This window comes from Lonchura striata, chromosome 5 (assembly GCF_050655825.1).
Source record: "Lonchura striata isolate lonStrDom1 chromosome 5, ASM5065582v1, whole genome shotgun sequence".
Classification (NCBI taxonomy): Eukaryota; Metazoa; Chordata; class Aves; order Passeriformes; family Estrildidae; genus Lonchura; species Lonchura striata.
Genome location: NC_140707.1, coordinates 71,694,476 through 71,713,257, shown reverse-complemented (window position 1 = coordinate 71,713,257; position 18,782 = coordinate 71,694,476). Strand labels below are relative to the sequence as shown.

General features: G+C 53.8%; 2 protein-coding genes across 10 annotated transcripts in view; both read left to right on the top strand.

The window, feature by feature from the left end:
- The window catches only part of FRMD6 (FERM domain containing 6), a 43,333-nt gene extending 40,428 nt beyond the window's left edge, over positions 1–2,905 (top strand). For all 7 annotated transcript variants that reach the window (XM_085581038.1, XM_085581039.1, XM_085581035.1 and 4 more), the window contains 2 exons: positions 95–186; positions 283–2,905. In XM_085581038.1, coding sequence (XP_085437164.1) covers positions 95–186; positions 283–567 — 377 coding nt within the window. In that variant the 3' untranslated portion in view covers positions 568–2,905. The remainder of the gene's footprint in view (positions 1–94; positions 187–282) is intronic.
- A 6,763-nt stretch (positions 2,906–9,668) lies between these two features.
- Positions 9,669–18,782, top strand: part of GNG2 (G protein subunit gamma 2) — a 31,908-nt gene continuing 22,794 nt past the window's right edge. The window contains exons 1-2 of one of the 3 annotated variants that reach the window (XM_085581032.1): positions 9,669–9,930; positions 16,955–17,075. The gene's annotated coding sequence lies outside the window, so the exon portion shown is untranslated. Of the gene's footprint in view, positions 9,931–14,716; positions 14,909–16,954; positions 17,076–18,782 lie in introns of all 3 variants that reach the window. The other 2 variants (XM_085581033.1, XM_021538449.4) reach the window with 2 other exon arrangements.

Below are 18,782 nucleotides of genomic sequence, written 5' to 3'. Positions count from 1 at the left end.
TTGAGCTGAGGGAGCCTTTGTCCTCATGGACAGCAGGAGTGATCCCAAGAGAGCTGAGCCACCCAAAATAACCTTTGCACCCTCCTCTGTGCAGGACTCATCGTGAAGGAGATCAGCTCCTCCACCTCCAGCTCCTCGGAGACGGTGGTGAAGCTGCGGGGGCAGAGCACCGACTCCTTACCCCAGGTACGTGGGATCGGGGGCTTCGGGATTGGGGGTTTGGGATTCCCCGGCCCCAGGGGCTCCCTGGCACATCCTGAGCCTCCTCTTGGCTTCCCCCAGACCACGTGCAGGAAACCCAAGACGTCGACGGACCGGCACAGCCTGAGCCTGGATGACATCCGGCTCTACCAGAAGGACTTCTTGCAGTTGGCCAACCTGTGCCAGGACACGGCGCAGAGCTTCACCTTCGGCTGCGCCCACGGCCTGGCCGAGGACGGGCTCTACTGCAACGGCTGCCTGGCCCAGCAGTGCATCAACATGCAGGACACCTTCCCGGTGAAAAGAACCAGCAAATATTTCTCCTTGGATCTCACCCACGACGAAGTCCCCGAGTTCGTGGTCTGAGCGTGGGGAGGCTCCGACGCCGCCTTCCCCCCAGGCCTGCCCTGCTCCCTGCAGACCGTGGGAACCGTGGTGCTGGATGAGGGCAGGACGGGGGTCCCCGGGTGGATTCTGGAGGAGTTTGTGCCAAACCCAAGTTGTCTTGTTCCGCCTGGCCGGAGCGCAGCTCAGCTGGAGCCGGCAGGAGCCCACCGTTGTGTTTTCTCGTGGCCTCTCTCCCCCTCCTTCCCCCAGGTGACTCTGGGGTGGCTGGAAAGTGCCAGACTGTCTGTTCAAGCCAAGCCAAAGAAATGTAAATAACCCTAAAGGCCAGTATGGGAAGGGAGAATTAAGCAATAACCAGCCAGGGATCTCCTCTGGGCATGGTGATGTTCCGTGGAGGAAAGCATGGCCAGCAGCTCCTGGGGTAGAGCATGATCCCAGTTTTTCCAAAAACACGTGCTGGAGGTCAGGCCACAGCAGTTCCAGCTGGGTGGATGTTGGCTGGAAGCTCTCAGAGCCATTTGCAACTTGTTTTTATATTTTTCTCTTTTTTTCTTTTTTTTTTTTTTTTTGAGAGCAAAACCCCAAAACCAAAAAAAAAAAAAAATAACCTCCCCAAAAAGAAAGCAAAGCAGGATGGAAATAAATAAGTCCCCTATAAAGATAATGCAATAATGCATCCCAAACATTGAATATCTAGAGAATACATATATAAATATATCGAGGTATGTATGTTTATATATGTCTGGATCTTACAGACCCATTTGCATTTTACTCCTGCTTTGAAACACCTTTTGCACAAAGGATCTGCCTCTCTTCTTTCACGAACTCTAGCAGCAATGTTATTTTTTTTTTTCCTAAGCACTAAGGTGAGAAAACAGACTTTCCTCTCCAGGAGAACGTGCATCCTTGCCTTGTCCGTGTGGCTCTTCCCGCTGCATCTCCATTCCCTTTTCCCAAGGCTTTTCCTGCATCTTTAGGTGTCTTACAGCTGGAATTATTCTGCCAGAGGATGATGGTGACGTGCTAGGAAAATCCAAGGGTGGTTTCTGAGTGTGTCCCAGGGAAGCCAGACAGCCCAGGTGGAATATTTGCAGTTTGCAGAGTTAAATCTCACAGCACAATGCCTTTGTAGTGGATATTTTTAATTAAGAGTTTAGCCATTGACAGCCAAAGTTTTGCCATATTTTGATACACCACCATTTTTTTTTTTTAACTGGAAGCTTTTCTTAAAAAAACAAACAAAAAAATTATAATTATTTTATAAATAAGCACAATCTTATTTTTATAAGAAATGTTTGGGGGAGGGAGCTGAGAAATGGGAGCTGGTACCAAAAGAAATGGAGAGTAGCTATAGGCACAGTGCAAAAAAAACCCCAAAAATTCTCTTGGGATGTTGGGATATGGGAGAGCTGCTGTGGGACTGTGGCATGTGTCCCCACCCCAGAGCTTGATCTGGCCCTGCCTGAGGGGTTTTGTGGGAAAATAATGTCAATATTCCATGTTGGCAGGGCAGGATGGTGGTCCCTAAAGCATCCTTATGTCCCTAAATCCACACAGGGCAGCTGGAGGGATGCTGCTGGGGCTCAGGGCTGTGTGCCCCACTCTGGTTTGGGGGACACCCCACTAAATACCCCAAAAACCTCTTTTGGGGTGTTGGGATAAGGCTTGTGAGTCCAGCCCCCGTCCACAGCTGGGTTTGCAGTGTGTGCACCAGCGGCGTGAGTTTCCGTGCTGGCACAGGCAGGAAAATCCCCCAAATTCATCCCCAGCCTCTCCTTCCCCCCTCTGCCAGCCTCTGGGTGCTCTCCATGGGACCCCAACCCTGCAGAAACACAGAGCTGGAGGGAAAAATGGAATTAAACGTGTGAAGAAATGCTCAGTGCTGCTGAGAAATGAATGGGGAGGGGGCAGCCCCATCCCATTATCCTGCATCCAGAGCTGGGCTTGGAGTTGGGCTGGGCTGGAGCTCGTCCCTACGAACAGCAGCAGTGCCAGGGAGCAGGGGGACACAGAGGTGCCATTTATTCCCAGTTTTCCTGCAGGTGGCCGTGCCCTCCTGCCCCTTAGGACTGTTCCCCCTGCAATAAGGAGCTGTCTGTCTGCACAAAATAATCCTTTCTGTGAAAGGATCTTCCCATCAGGGCGATGGGAGAGCCCAGTGACTGTGTTGCAAAAGGGAAAGAAAAAAAAAAAATAAAAAGAGAACAAGAAAAAAAAAAATTAAAAAAAAAAAAGAAAACTCAAGGAAAATCAAGTGAAAATCCCCGGAGAGAAATTCTTTTGTACCAATGAAGTTTGTTGTGTGCCTTTTGCAGTACGGCTGGATGTGACAATAAAGTGACAGTTGTTTGCATCACTTTGACTCTTGGAGATGTAACATGCTCCCAGGCTTAAGGGGGAGGTGGAGCAAGGCTGAATTTAAGGAGAAAGTTGCATTTATTGTTCTTTGTTCCGGTGATCCCAGCTCAGGTTAAGGCATCTCCTGCCTCAGGCAGGGCAGTGGATGGGCTGAGCCTTTCAATCCTGATTTTTGGTGATTTTTGTGCAAGCGCCAGCCAATTCCAACTCTCTGGAGTTGGGAAGAGGCGCAGGGGGAACTCCTGAAATAAATGGGAATATGGAGTGTCCATAGTGAGGATCCTGGTGGGATGCTCAGGGGAGTGCCCAACCTTCAGGAGCTGTGGGGATGGAGTGACCCCCTCATGGTGGGGCAGAGCCTGGGGCAGTCCCCCAGAACCCCAAATCCTGCTGGGGATGCACTCGGTGTGATGAGTGAGCCCATCCTCTGCTTCCCTTCCATCCCTCCTCCTCCCCTGCTCCTTGGGGATAATGGGATGGGGATTTGGGAGCAGCTCCCAGGTGAGTTTTCCCCGAGGGAGGAGCTCCACAGCGTCGGTTCGGGACCCTGAGTTGGTGGTTTTGGGTGGTGCACGTGGAGTCTCCGGTGTCTGATGGAATGTTTGTGCTGCCTTTGTCCCCCACAGCAGCCAGCACCACCCTCCCATCTCCCAGCGGTGCTAATTAAACTCAGGACATTATTGGCCATTTCTTTTCCATGTGATTTTGGACCAGCTCTGCTGATCCTGGCACCTCCTTCCTCCAGCCAAGGACAACTGTGGAAGGTACCAACACCCACAACCTTTCCAGGTCCCCACTTCCAGTTCCTGGAGCATCTCTTGATCCTCCGTGGATTCATCCTCTGGGAGAGGCTGTGGAGTGCCAGGGCAAGGGGGAATGACTTCCCAGTGCCAGAGGGCAGGGATGGATGGGATTTTGGGAAGGAATTCCTGGTTCTCAAGGTGGGCAGGCCCTGGCACAGGTGCCCAGAGCAGCTGTGGCTGCCCCTGGATCCCTGGAAGTGCCCAAGGCCAGGCTGGAACAACCTGGGACAGTGGAAGGTGCCCCTGCCCATGGCAGGAATGGGATGGACTTTAAGGTCCCTTCCAAGCCAAACCATTCTGGGATTCCATGAAGATGATGATGATGATGAAGAGCCTGTTTTCCACGGGGAAGCAGCATCTGGAAATCCTCCAGAGTGGTTTCTCCCAGCACACAGCGCTGCCCTGAGGCCCTGGGCGCAGCCATGTCCCATTTTGGGTCCTGCCTGCCTTTGTCATCCGTCCCTCCTCCAAACCCTGGGATGTAGATGTGGGGCTGTGCCCCCCTGGAGTGCCCCCACTGCCCCCTTCCCCTGGCACCTTCAGCATCCACACTGCCACGAGCATCCAGTGCCTTTTGCACAGAAATAATTGTAGGTTCCCAGCAAATTCCCTTTGTCCTCTAAAAATATCCTCGGCCCCGGCTGACCATCCGCAGGTCCGGGGCCCTAATTGCTGATTTCTGCTAAAATCCGACATTTTGGGGGCAGGAGGGAGGAGCACGAGGGAATGAGCCACTTCTGGGAGGGGGACTGCATTGTCTGCTGCTAAGTATAGCCTCCAGCTTTCATCCTGCCCTGAAAATCCCTGGAATTTTCAATTTTCCTCCAGCCAGATGGGGAAGGGTTTGTGGCACCGGCCAGACGGGCGTAAAGAGCAGAGGGAGTTCTCCCCTCCCCGTGGGCTGTGCTTAAAAAAGGCTAAATGGGAATGAATTTAATAAATCCCTTAAAACAGCCCCAAAAAGCCCAAAAAAAGCCCAAAACAGACCAAACCAGCCCAAAAAAAAAGCCCCAAAATAGACTTAAACCAGCACCAAACAGCCCCAAACCAGCTTCAAACCATCCCAAACCAGCCCCAAACCAGCCTCAAACATCCTCAAACCAGCCCCAAATATCCTCAAACCAGCCCAAAACATCCCATTCCTGCTTCATCTCAGCACGGGGGATGTCCCCAGGGGAGGGAAAGGTCCTCGAGTTCCCATCCCGGCCACGCTGGCTTTTCCCTGGGATGCTCCCTGCTGCTCTCTGCTGCCTTTCCATGCCTTTCAACGCTGACAAAAAACCTGCCCTGAGGCCATCTCTTCTCCACTTCCAAATTTTGCAGCTCCCATCGCTATTCCGGGTTGGCCAGAGAAGTCAGAGGTTTGGGATTTATAGGGCGAGCACGGGCAAATGCCAGTTCGATGGAGCAAAAAAGGGAAATGTTGCAGTGGTATCCTTAATTTACTAATTAATATTTCCCCCCCCCCCCCCCCCCGCTTTCTCCTGCTGTTCAGCAAGGATGGCTGTGCCCAAGTAGGTGCTTGACACTGCATCCTTTTTTAATTTTTTTTTAATTTATTTTTTTTAAAATCAACCCTCCCAAAACAAGCACGGCTGGGCATGCCCATCAGCATCTGGTGATAATTACAAAAAAAAAAAAAAATCCTCCGTGTGCCTATGGTTTTTTTAGGGGATTTCTGGCACCCTGAAATTATCCCTGGAGCCTTTTGATGAAAGCAGCCGTGTGGGGGTCACTGTGGAGGGATGCTGGGGGGCTCCAAGGGGGTGCCAGGGCTGTGGGGACACCTCTGGGTGGCATTTTTGGGGATGCTGGGCTGATGTGGCAGGGCTGAGCTCCCCGTGAAGGGCAGAGGAGGAAATTGGGCACCGAAGGAAATTGGGCACCGAAGGAAATTGGGCACTGAAGGAAATTGGGCACCAAAGGAAACTGGGCACTGAAGGAAATTGGGCACTGAAGGAAATTGGGCACCAAAGGAAACTGGGCACTGAAGGAAATCAGTCACTGAAGGAAATTGGGCACTGAAGGAAATTGGTCATTGAAGGAAATTGGGCACCAAAGGAAATTGGGCACCGAAGGAAACTGGGCACCAAAGGAAATCGGTCACCAAAGGAAATTGGGCACTGAAGCAAATTGGGCACTGAAGGAAATTGGGCACTGAAGGAAATCAGTCACTGAAGGAAATCAATCACTGAAGGAAATCAATCACTGAAGGAAATTGGGCACTGAAGGAAATCAGTCACTGAAGGAAATCAGTCACTGAAGGAAATTGGGCACTGAAGGAAATCAGTCACTGAAGGAAATCAGTCACCGAAGGAAATCGGGCACTGAAGGAAATCGGTCACTGAAGGAAATTGGGCACCGAAGGAAATTGGGCCCTAAGGAAATCGGTCACTGAAGGAAATCAGTCACTGAAGGAAATTGGGCACTGAAAGAAATCAGGCACCAAAGGAAATCAGTCACTGAAGGAAATCAGTCACCAAAGGAAATCAATCACTGAAGGAAATCAGTCACTGAAGGAAATCAGTCACTGAAGGAAATTGGGCACTGAAAGAAATCAGGCACCGAAGGAAATCAGTCACTGAAGGAAATCAGTCACCAAAGGAAATCAATCACTGAAGGAAATCAGTCACTGAAGGAAATTGGGCACCGAAGGAAATTGGGCCCTAAGGAAATCGGTCACCGGGGGTTGCTGTGGAAACAAAGGCAGGGGAAGCCCCGGCGGTGGCAGCCGGGAGGGATCGGTGGAGCCCGGCCCGGGGAGGGTGGCACAGAGTCCCCCGTGTGTTGGGAAGGATGGATAAATATAATTATCCATAAATAACACAGCCAGGATGAGAACAGTCCTCCCTGCTAGCCGGACAATGCCCCTGCCTATGGATGGGTCCAGGGGTCGAGTGGACTGTTCCATCTCACCCCCAAAATGTACAGTTCACCCCACACCTGTGACCCTCCCCTAAAACATCAAGTGCTGTGACCCCATTGGCCCCAGCCTTGTTCCAGCCCACCTTGAAGCCCCTGATAAGGGGCTCTGAGGGGTCGGACGCTCTCTTGGATCTTCCCCCTTGCTATGAATAAATTGGATGTCTAACCTTTTGTCTGCTTACCTCCTCACAGTTTGGAAGTTCCCTTGTTCATGTATTTGTTAGTTCCACCCCTATGTATTTGCCCCTACACCCAGTTTACACCCCCAGTTAACTCCCTGAGTGTCTCTACCCCTTCCTGCCATTGGCACCTTTGTTAAAATCCTTTGTGGAAGAAATCCTAGCTGTTTATTCTGCTGTTACTAGTAGTTTGAAGCCCTTTCTGTCCCTTACACTGCGTTGGGCAGTTCAGAAGTTGCTCCCAGGGAAGACTTCCTGTTTCCCAGAGGGCCAAGCATCTGCTGAATATTAATTACTGGACTTTGACATAAACCAGAATGGACCCAGACAATGAGCCAAGAGCAGAGACAGCAAAATTATCTACTCCTACATGCCGGGGCAGTTTCAAGGAGCTGGAGAGGACCCTCAGAATTTCTGAAGCCCCTTGATGTAAGCTCAAGGAGCCAGAGTGAGATAAACCCCCCGGACCAACGAGCTACAGGAGTTTTTTGATGTATCCTACAAGGGTGAAGACTCCGATCCTGCCGTGACTGACAGGCTCGTCCACCCCTCCTCTGGGACTCACCTGGGAGCAGCGTCGTCGTTTGTCGTCGTTTGTCGTCGCTTGTCGTCGCTTGTCGTCGTTTGTCGTCGTTTGTCGTCGCTTGTCGTCGTTTGTCGTCATTTGCCATCGTTTGTCGTCGTTTGTCGTCGTCGTTTGTCGTCGTTTGTCGTCGTCGTTTGTCATCGTTTGTCGTCATTTTTCATCGTGGTCATCGTGGTCTTGGTCGTCATAGTCATGGTCGTCATCGTGGTCGTGGTCGTGGTCCTGAACCCCAAGCCCCCACCCCATAGGCCGTCCTTTCAATAAAGGCCTTATCAAGAGAGGAGCACAAAGTCTCCTGGCCCCTTCATTTACCTCACCCCTCACAGGACCTCCACCCTCTCCCAGAGGATCCTCTTGTCTCTCCCCTCCCCATCCCCTCAAGCCTCACCACGTGCTGGGTCTAGAAGCTCGAAGACCCCTTATCAGGGGCTTCAAGGTGGGCTGGAACAAGGCTGGGGCCAATGGGGTCACAGGCACTTGATGTTTTAGGGGAGGGTCACAGGTGTGGGGTGAACTGTACATTTTGGGGGTGAGATGGAACAGTTCACTCGACCCCTGGACCCATCCGTAGGCAGGGACATTGTCCAGCTAGCAGGGAGGACTGTTCTCATCCTGGCTGTGTTATTTATGGATAATTCTATTTATCCATCCTTCCCAACACCCGTGGCCCCAGGGTGGCTCCGGAGGGCTCCTGCTGCCGCCCCTTTGGGATGCTCCCAAAACCAGCTGCGTCCCACAGCGCTGCTGCTGCTGCTGGCACGGCTGCTTGGGGCTGGTTTGGGATGGTTTGGGCTGGTTTGGGCTATTTTGGGCTGGTTTTGGCAGTTTTGGGCTGTTTTGGGCTGTTTTGAGGATGTTTGGGGCTGGTTTGAGGATGTCTGAGACTGGTTTGGGGCTGGTTTAGGATGTTTTGGGCTGGTTGGGGCTGGTTTGGGATGTTTGAGGTTGGTTTGGGCTGCTTAGAGCTGGTTTGGGATGGTTGGAGATGGTTTGGGGATGTTTGGGGCTGGTTTGGGGCTGGTTTTGGGATGTTTTGGGGCTGGTTTGGGATGTTTGAGGCTGGTTTGGGGATGTTTTGGGGCTGGTTTGGGATGTTTGGGGCTGGTTTGAGGATATTTGGGGCTGGTTTGGGGATGGTTTGGGCTGGTATGGGATGGTTGGGGCTGGTTTGAGGCTGTTTTGGGGCTGTTTGGAGCTGATTTAAGGCTATTTTGGGGCTTTTTTTTTTTGGGCTGGTTTGGTCTGTTTGGGGCTGGCTGGGGCTTTTTTGAGCTGCTTAGGGCTTTTTTTGGGGGGCTTTTTGGGGCTGTTTTAAAGATGTTTTGGGGGTTGTGCTCCTCCCCAGCTCTGCTGTACCCCCTGCCCCAGCCCTGCCTGAGGGACACAGCAACTTCCTTTCACAAAACCATGGAATTCCAGAATGGTTTGGGTTGGAAGGAACCTTAAATCCAATCCCATCCCACCCCCTACCATGGCAGGGACACCTTCCACCATCCCAGGCTGCTCCAAGCCCCAATGTCCAACCTGGCCTGGAACAATTCCAGGGATTTGGGGCAGCCCCAGCTGCTCTGGGCACCCGTGCCAGGGTCTCACACCCTGCCAGGGAAGGATTTCCATGAGGGCTGGGCTGGAGCAGATGGAGGAAAGGGAAAAGCCACCTTATAAAAACTCCATCCCTCATGCTTCCGAAATCTTCCACCCCAAATCCCCCAAACTGGGCTGATATTGACTGAAAAAAAAAAATTAAAATACGGAGTGATCCCTAAATGGGAACTTTGTTTTGGGAAGGGTTTGAGGGACAGGGAGGGGTTTGGGTGTGCTGGGGGGATGGGGGCTGTGGGTGAGGGAAGGGTTGGGAGGGATCCAGGATTTTGGGGGGGCTCCAGGGACATGGAAGGATGCAGGCAGGGGGGGTTCGGAGCAGTGCAGGGGGTGAGGGAGGGCAGGGATGGGTTTGGGGGTGTGATGGGTGCAGGGATGGGTCAGGGCGCGGTTTGGGGGTGTGATGGGTGCAGGGCGGGTTCGGGGGGAGATGTGGGGTGCGAGGGGGTGGGTGTGGGAACTGTGGGTGCAGATGGGGGGGACAAGGGGCCATGGAAGGGAGCGGGGCAGGGACGGGGACAGGAGATGGGCAGAGGCAGCGGGGTCTGGGCAAAAGCGATCCGCAAACGCCGGGAGAGCGCAGAGGAGAGCAGAGCAGCAGCAGGAGGAGGAGGAGAAGAGGAGGAGGAGGAGGAGGAGGAGGAAGTCGGGGCTGAGCCGCTTCCTGTAGGCAGCGGGATGAGCGCAGACAAAGCTGGGTGGGGACTCGCCGCTCGGGGCTGCTGCTGACCACCACCATCCTCCTCCTCCTCCTCCTCCTGCTGCTGCTGCTGCGGCCGCATCCCTCCGGCCCTCCCTCCTCCATCCTTCCCTCCATCCCAGCATCCCTCCGTCCGTCCCTCCATCCCTCCGTCCGTCCCTCCATCCCTCCGTCCGTCTGTCCGTCCCGCCGCCGCCTGCCCCGCGGGGACCGGGGCAGCGCTGCCAGGTAGGGCTGGGGGCACTGGGAGCACTGGGAGCACTGGGAGCACTGGGAACACTGGGAACACTGGGAACACTGGGAGGGCTGGAGGTACTGGGAGCACTGGGAGCACTGGGAGGGTTGGAGGACTGGGGGTACTGGGAGCACTGGGAACACTGGGAACACTGGAGGTACTGGGAGCACTGGGAGCGCTGGCATTGGCCACCCCGCCCGCCCTGGCGCAGGTGGGGCTGGGCAGGGCGGTCCCCACCCCTGTCACCCTCTGTCACCCCCTGTCACTGACCCCCTGTGGGGACCGAGCGGCTCCTAAAGCGGCAGCAAATCCCCCCCAAAATCCCGCAATCATCCCCGCAATGCCACGGGGACCCCGCGCTGCCGGGGGGCGATGGGGGTGCCACCCCGCCGGGAAGGGTGCAGGGAATTCAGCCTCGCAACAAAGGTTGGGTTTAAAGGGTTTGATCCTCCTTAATCAGCTGATTTGCCAGCGCAGGCAAGGCTTTCTCCGGGGATGAATGAGGCGTAGTGTTCTTTCTTTCCTGATTTTTTTTGTTTTTTTTTGTTTTTTTTTTTTTAATCACGGGAAGGAAGGAAGGAATGAACGGGGAGACTTTCCCAACCCCAAATCCCTGCAAATCAGCTGGGATCAGCCCCAGGCTGGCTCGGAGGGATTTGGGGGTGATGCCCATGCAGGTGCATCCTGCCATCCCTACAGCTCTGTCCCTCTCCTTTCGATCCAAATCCGTGTTTTTCCCAGCGGTGCTTTGGGTGAAGCATTCCCGGGAAAATCGCCGGCGAGATGAGCTTGAGGAAAACTGGTCCAGGCTTCGCTTGCCCAATGGGAGGGAGGAATCCAGCAAAGAAAAAAAAAAAAAACAAACAAACAAACAAAAAAAAAAAACCCCAAAAAAAAAAACCTGACCCAGGGAAGATTTGGAATAGAAACGAGAAGGAAATTCCCGGCTGTGAGGGTGGGCAGGCCCTGGCACAGGGTGCCCAGGGAAGCTGTGGCTGCCCCAAATCCCTGGAATGGTTCCAGGCCAGGTTGGCCAGGGCTGGGAGCAGCAGCAGGGGAAGGTGTGCATGGAGGGAGTGGAATGGGATGGGCTTTAAGGACCCTCCCAATCCATGGCGGTGATTCCACCGATTCTCTCCTCCTCGGTGGAAAACGATTTGTATTTAAGGACAATCCTGGCGCACGGCGATACCCCCCTCATTAATCAATTACTCATGAGCTGCTAATGAACTTAGAGCACGGTGCCCAAAGCAGCAGCAGCGATCTGCCTCTGCTCTTCCTGCTGCTGCCTCTGGGGTTCTCTTTCTTTCCCCATTTCCCCCCTGATCCTCCCGAGGATCCATCTCGGCAGCAATGCCGTGCTCCTCGCTCCTGGAAAAGGGGCTGGGGCCGTGTGGATGGGTGGCAGCAGCCTGCAGCCAGGCACTGAGGATTTTTCCTTATAGCTGCATTTCCCCGAATGCAAGCGGAGCGTGCGATTTTAATCCTCTTTCCTACCATATGGCCGCTGCCTGGATTGAAATATGACTCAATTAATTATTGCCAGGAAAGCCCTGGGGCCAAGCCTTTCTCTGGGAGGGGGTTTGGAGGTGCTCCCGGCGTTCCAACGGGGCTTTTCTCTCCCCCGTGCTGTGGGATTCAGGGATGTGGCTCAGCCCCATCCCAGCCCAGCTTCTGCCTTGACCCTGCAAGGGTGGGCATCACCCCAGCTGCTCCTTGGCACCAGTTTTGGGGTTTTTTTAGGCATTTCCAGCCTTGAAGGAGTAGGTGGGGATGCTGCTTGATGGAATGGGGTGCTGGCTGCTCACCTGGAGTCTGGCAGTCTCAGCATCACCTGGATAGTGACTGGAGGCAGCTCGTCCCCAAAAATGGGATATTCCCAGCTGGGGAGGACCTGTGCTCCTCACACGGTGCCTGCACGTGCCCATCCTCTCTCCCAGATCCCCTGGGAGCTGCCAGCTTTGCTCCCAGGGGATGATGCAGCAGCGTGAAGGATCTCGTGGGGTTTTCTCCTTGAGCTGCTGGTGGCTTGGTGGGGCACGTTTGGGATCCGGGGGAGGTGATAACTGAGGCTGCTTCATGGCATGGGCGTTCTCAAGAGCGAGGAGCAGGAAATCCTAGAGGGATTCCCATGGATTGATGGCTGTGAGATGGTGAAGAATCTCCATTATTATTATTATTATTATTATTATTATTATTATTATTATTATTATTACTGTTATTAATCCCCATTCCCGCCTGCTGCTTTGCCGCGTCATGCCAAATGGAAAATGCAATAAAAATGCAATTTTCCCGGGGTGGGCAGTGCCATCCCACCTGGTTGCTCCCGCTGGAATTCCAGGGGCTCCTGAATCCCGGTGAGTCACCGGAGGAGGACAGCCAGGCGCCGGCGCTGGCTGTTTCCATAGTAATTCGGTCTGGAGAGACAATGCTGGAGCCCCACGGACCCCCCCGTGTCCCCAAAAAGCGCTGCCCGGGGGCTGCCGTCCCGCTCCATCCCGCTCCATCCCGCTCCATCCCGCTCCATCCCACCGGGATGCTCCGGGCAGCCACGCCCGGGCCACGGGCGCTGCCAGCGGGGCTGCTCCCTCCCGCTGGATCGCCCCGTTTAGGGCGGGGATTTAGGGGTTCACCCTGAGAAAATGGCATTTTAGGCACTGGGACTTCTCCATGGTTGTCCCTCCTGTGCCCGGAGCGGGATGGGAAAAGTGGGATGGGAAAAGTGGGATGTGTCCGTGTGTGTTCACAGCCAGCATGGAAGAGGGAGGATCGAGCTGAAGGATTAGGTTGGATTTTCAGGTTTTTGTGCTTTTCAGGCTCTTCTCTTGCTGTTCTCCCTCTCTGGGCTCAGCATCTTTGTGGGGAGGAGGGCTGAGAGCAAAGGCAGTGGGAATGAGACCCCATTCCATGGAAAAGGAGGTGGCTGCGTCCTGCTCCACTGAGCAAAGGATTTTTTTCTTCTTTTATTCCCTGCTCACCTCCAGCCCAGCCTCCCTCGTGCGTTTTTCCTTCTGGGTGCCTCATGTATGGTGCAAAGCCCCAAATCCACTCCTTTTAGAGCACAGGAGGGGCCTTGTCCACCCAAAATCCCCGGAGGGAATGGCCAGGGGGGCTCGGGGTGGCTCGGGGTGGCTGCAGGGACAGGGGCTGTGGAAGGACAGGGTCCAGCGGGATGGATTTGGCTCCATGGAGAAGCCAGGCTTGCTCCAAACCCCATCCAGAGGGGCTGGGATGGTGCTGCTGTGGGGTGGATGTTGGATCAGGCCAGTGGTTAATTAATGATGCCTTTGATTAGGGATGTGCCAGGGAATGGAGGTGCAGGGTGGGCAGGGAGGCAGCTGGAGGCAGGAGCAGGGAATGACAAATCAGGGAATCACTGGATAAGGGGATCAGGGAATCACAGGATCAGGGAACCACAGGATCAGGGGATCAGAGGATCAGGGGATCAGAGGACCAGGGAATCACAGGATCAAAGAATCACAGGATCAAAGAATCACAGGATCAAAGAATCACAGGATTAGGGAATCGGGGGATCAGGAAATCACAGGATCAAGGAATTATAGGATATGGGGATCAGGGAATCACAGGATCAAAGAATCACAGGATCAGGGAATCAGGGGATCAGGAAATCACAGGATCAAGGAATTATAGGATATGGGGATCAGGGAATCACAGGATCAAAGAATCACAGGATCAGGGAATCAGGGGATCAGGAAATCACAGGATCAAGGAATTATAGGATTAGGGGCTCAGGGAATTAAAGGATCAAAGAATCACAGATCGGGGAATGACAGAATCAAGGGATCACAGATCAGGAAATGACAGAATTAAGGGATCACAGATCAGGAAATGACAGAATTAAGGGATCACAGATCAGGGAATGCCAGGATCAGGGAATCACAGATCAGGGAATGCCAGGATCAGGGAATCACAGATCAGGGAATGACAGGATCACAGCTGGCTTGGCTTGGAAAGGATCTAAGAGACCATTTGGGATGGGCTGGGATGCAGCTGAGGCTGGACTCTAAAATCACTCATCTCCTGCACTTCATGTGGGAATGATGGACTCCAAGCACCAGGACTGGTGGGAATAAAAATCCCTGCTGAAATGACATTGGGCCAAGCCTTGAAAAAGCAGCACCTTGCAGCTGGGGCACCCTGGATAATTCCTGGGAAGCAGCTGCACCAGGACCTGCTTATCCTCCCAAACACAATTAATTTTCACCTTATCTCGTCCTTCCCTGCCTTTTCACTCAGCACTTTCCTTCCCCTCTGGTCTGTCATCATCACCCTCGTTAGAGCCCGGGTTAATTAGTTTATCCAAGGGAAGCTCTGGAGTTCTCTGCTGTCCTCATGCAGATTCCTGAGCTGCAGGTTGGTTATTCCAGGGGTGCTGCTGTGCTGCCAGAGGAGATAAAGCTCCTTTAGCTGAGCTGCTGGCTCACTTTAACAGGTTTATTCTCCTCTTTGGGAAGGAAAGCTGCCTCTGCCCATCCCCTGATGCTCCCTAGGAACAGCTTTCCTGCCTGGAAAGGTCCTGGATGGGCACTGCAAGAGGGATCTGTGTGTCTTGGAGCTCATCAGGGATTCGTGCTCCTTCCCGGGTCACATGAAATGCCCCAAAAAGGGAAAAACCCTTGGCAGAGCACAGGATATTCCAGTTCCTCGGTGTTCCCGGTGTCACGGGGCTGCTCAGCATCCCTCCTCCGGCCAGGGGGGGACAAATCCCAGCCCCAAAGCTTGGCTGCTCCTGCTTCTCCTGTGCCTCCATCCCTGCAGGCAGAGCCAGCAGCTGCGGCGGGGACCGCGGGGACATCGGTGCCCTGGTGGGGACATCGGTGCCCTGGTGGGGACATCGGTGCCCTGTGCCACCGCTGGTGAATTCCGGCACATTCCCGGAGTCAATCCGTGCTGAGCATCCTCCCTCTGCTCCTGCACCTCCTGCGGGGGAAGAGCCCCGGTGTTCCCAAGGTTGGCACCTCCGGGAGAAGGGTGGCACCGCGGGGGCGGGTTCATGTGCTAATTACGCTCATTAAGGTCATTAACGTCCGGCTGCTGCCGTGTCGCTTCAGGCTTAGAATGGTGGAATTGTTTAGGTTGGAAAAAGCCTCTAAAATCTTCCCAGCGCAGCCATTCCCACCCGTGTCCCCAAGTGCCACCATCCACATTCTCAATCCCTCCAGGGGTGGGCACTCCACCCTGGGCACAGCGTGCCAGTGCCTGAAATTCCTCTGAATTTTTTACCAATTCCCTTTTAACGATTTGCTTTTCCTGGTTCCTTTTCCAAGGAGCAGAGGTGGCGCTGAGGCAGGGAGAGCCACCCTGGTGGTGGCTCCCTGGGGACGGGCAGAGTGTCCCTGTGCATCCCAGAGCCTGCAGGGATGGGGAGGAGCTGTTTGCTCTCTTCTTCCCATCTGGGCTGTGTCCCAGGAGCTGGATTGGAGCTGAGGAGTGTTGGACCTGGTGCAGCATCCCCCTGGGATGACACAGGGAGCGCTGCCAGGGGTCCAACAGGCACAGCCCGGGCTCTGATCCCTTAGGGGCAGTGCTGAAGGGATGCTGGGAGGATTCTTCAGGTTCCACTTGTCATGGAATCATCCCCTGAGCTGTAAGTTCTTATGCAGGAGCTGTGGGGTTGGAGGAGCTGTGCTTTGGGGTGGTTTTGGGTGCAAAAGCACCGAGCTGTCAGCTGATGTGAGATGCTCAGCACGGATTTCATTCCTCTTTGGTTTTGTTTTGAAGCAGGGAAGGGAGGGAAGGAGGATAAAGAAGGTGTTGGGAGTCAGGGGTGCCAGGAAAATGTCTTCACAACCCCGTTGTCACCAGGAGATACCGGGACAGTGCCGAGGGGTCTGCCTGTGACGTTGTTTTGTCTGCAGCCAAAGGGGCTCTGCACAGAAACCTTGGGAGAAACAGGTTTGGTCTGAGCCTCCTGAGGGCAGGAGAAATTCTCAGTGCCCAGAGGAGCCATGGAGCTGCTCCAAGGGCTGGAGCTGGGCTGGGAGAGCTGGGAATGTTCAGCTCCAGGCAGAGCTCAGAGCCCCTTGCAGGGCCTGGAGGGACTCCTGGAGAGGGACTGGGGACAAGGGATGGAGGGACAGGACCCAGGGAATGGCTCCCACTGCCAGAGGGCAGGGATGGGTGGGAGATTGGGAAGGAATCTCTGCTCTCACCCATCACCCAGGGCAGGTCAGAGCTGTCCCATGGCTGTGGTGTGAGTCCCTGTGGGTCCAGGTGTCCCCAGGGTGCCCTGCAGGAACATGGCTGGGTCTTCTCCATGCTCCAGGTCTTCTCCACGTTCCTTCTGAGGGACTTCCTGTCCCCCCTCTCTGGTTCTGCAGCAGTTTGGGGTCCTCAGCTGGGACCATCACAACCTGCCTGAACCTCTTCTAATTCATCTCCAGGCCTGTGGCTGCTGCTGGAGCAGCTCTGATCCCACTGCAAAGGGCTCAAGCAGAGGTTCCCCACCTTGGGAAAAGCTGAACATAGACCAATCTTCCATGGTGGATTCCATGGATTTGTGTAGAACCTTGGGAAGGGACAAGAACCCGGTGGGGACAGAGCTCCTGTGTCACCCTGGGACAGCTTTAGGGGTTGGGAAAGGCTTTGGGTTCAGTTCTTGCTGCATCCCTTGGATGTTTAAAATCCTGGAGACGTGGTGGTGTTTGTGTGGTGCTGGCAGGGCTGGCTCCATCAAAATCCCTTGCATTATTTAGCAGCTGATTTAATAGAATTGCTCAGCCTCACAACCTTGCTCAGGGGTTTGCATCTGCCTCTGGTGCTTCCCTCACTCCCCACTTAATGCCAGTGCTGGGGGAAACTCTCCCTCCTCCTTCCTCCCTCCACCCCATGAATAAAAAACGGGGAAGAAAGGGGATAAAAAGCTTATTTTAATGCAGTGAGCCAGGCTTTAGGAGAGGTATAAGCAGCAAATAAGGGCGAGGTGCTGATTATTATTTTTTAAGCCTAAAATCTAAGCCCTGTGTAAGTGTTTCTATTAAATGGTGTAAAAGTTAGGCTGGTTTGGAATCCACGCTGTTCCTGCATCCTGCCTGGAACAAAGAGCAGCTGCTTCCAGTGACTTCAGAGCTCAGGAAAAAGACAGGAGCCCACTGAAACAGAATTTGCCCAGCAGCAGGTAGGCAGGGAAAGGTGTTTAACCCTGAGGGAGGCAGCTCGTGGAGCAGCGTGGTGATTGCAGAAGGATGAAACCTCTGGGGGTGGGCATGGGTGTGGGAACCCCGGCCTGGGTCAGGGGCTCTGTGTGGTGGAAAAGTCTCTCCTCCAACCCGAGCTTCCAAAGAAAAACTCTGCAGCCTCTTGTTGTTCGGTCTTAAGGCAGTTTATTGCAAGTTATTGAAAAGATTTTCTTCTGGGGCTGCTGTGGTTTGCTCACAGCTCAGGCAGAGGCACACACACACCCTGACATCCTCTCTGACTCCTTTTCTTCTTCCTCTTCTTCTTCCTCTTCTTCTTCATCTTCTTCTTCATCTTCTTCTTCTTCCTCTTCTTCTTCCTCTTCTTCTTCTTTGTCGTCTTTTTCTTCGTCATCTTCTTCTTGTTCTTCTTCATCTTTGTCTTCTCCCCGCCCAGGGCTGCTGCTGTCTTTTATATGGTACATAACGTGTTACATATTTATAGTTTTTCCCCAATGCCTTTTACCTATATTAAATGGTGATTTTCTACTCTAAACCAATCTGTGAGTGCCAACATCACCAAGAACATGGAGGTGAGGAAGGAGAAAGAGGGAGGACAGGGCAGGCCCAAAATCCTCCATCTTAAAACCTCTGACCCCCATGTACAAAGTAAAACCCCCCTGGACAGGTGCTAAAACCCCCCTGTACAATACTAAAAAATTCTCCCCTCTACTTTGTAACTACTTCTACTATAATATCTAATCCTTTGTGACTGCTTGTTCCACCTGCAAAGTTGGTAACTCATCCCATGGCTCAAACCCAAAATCACAGCTGTTTGCAGCTGCCTGCCAGGGTCTCAAATGCTTCTGACCAGGGCCTGGAACCTCTAAAAATGTCTGAGGGACATTTTGAGTTCCAACACTCTGGCACAGCTGGAGCCCCACATTCACCTCCTCCCCTCAGACTGGGGGTACAGACACTTCCCCTCAGCTCGGAGGCTGCTGCTGTGATATTTAAAATTTGACAGACATTTTCGTGAACAAATTTAACTTCTTCAACCAGTGCAAGCTCACAGCTCCATCCCTTGTCCCAAGGCCAAGGCTGGCCTTGCTCAGGGCCACCCCAGGAGCTGCTCCACGGCTGCCTGGAGCGGGTGAGGACAGAGCAGTCGTGTTCCTCTGCTGGAAGGGGCTGGTTTGGAAATGCAACGTTAGCAGTGCCCCTTGGGTTTGTCCCATCCCCATGGAAGGCACGGACACCCCAGAGTCCAGGGTGGTGCCTCCAGGCTGATCCAGCAGTGCCAAAATCCAGGTTTAGGGGGGGCACACTCATCCCATGGCTCAAACCCAAAATCACAGCTGTTTGCAGCTGCCTGCCAGGGTCTCAAATTCTCCTGACCAAGGCCTGGAACCTCTAAGAATGTCTGAGGGACATTTTGAGTTCCAACCCATGGGGAAAAATGAAACACCTGAGGGGTGGGATGGGAGGGAATCCGGCTGTCCTGTGCTGTTCCATCCAGCCTTTGCAGCCTTCCTGGGGCTCGGCATTTTTCCTCCTTTATTCTTTTTTTTGCCATTTAAGTGTGAAAACGCTGCCCTGGCACAGCCTGTGCCATCCCCACGGGGCAAAGCAGCGCCCTGGGCTCAGCAGGAAGCCTGGCAGGGATGCTCTGCCAGGATTTTTGGGAGGAACACAGGCTGCTCAAGGGG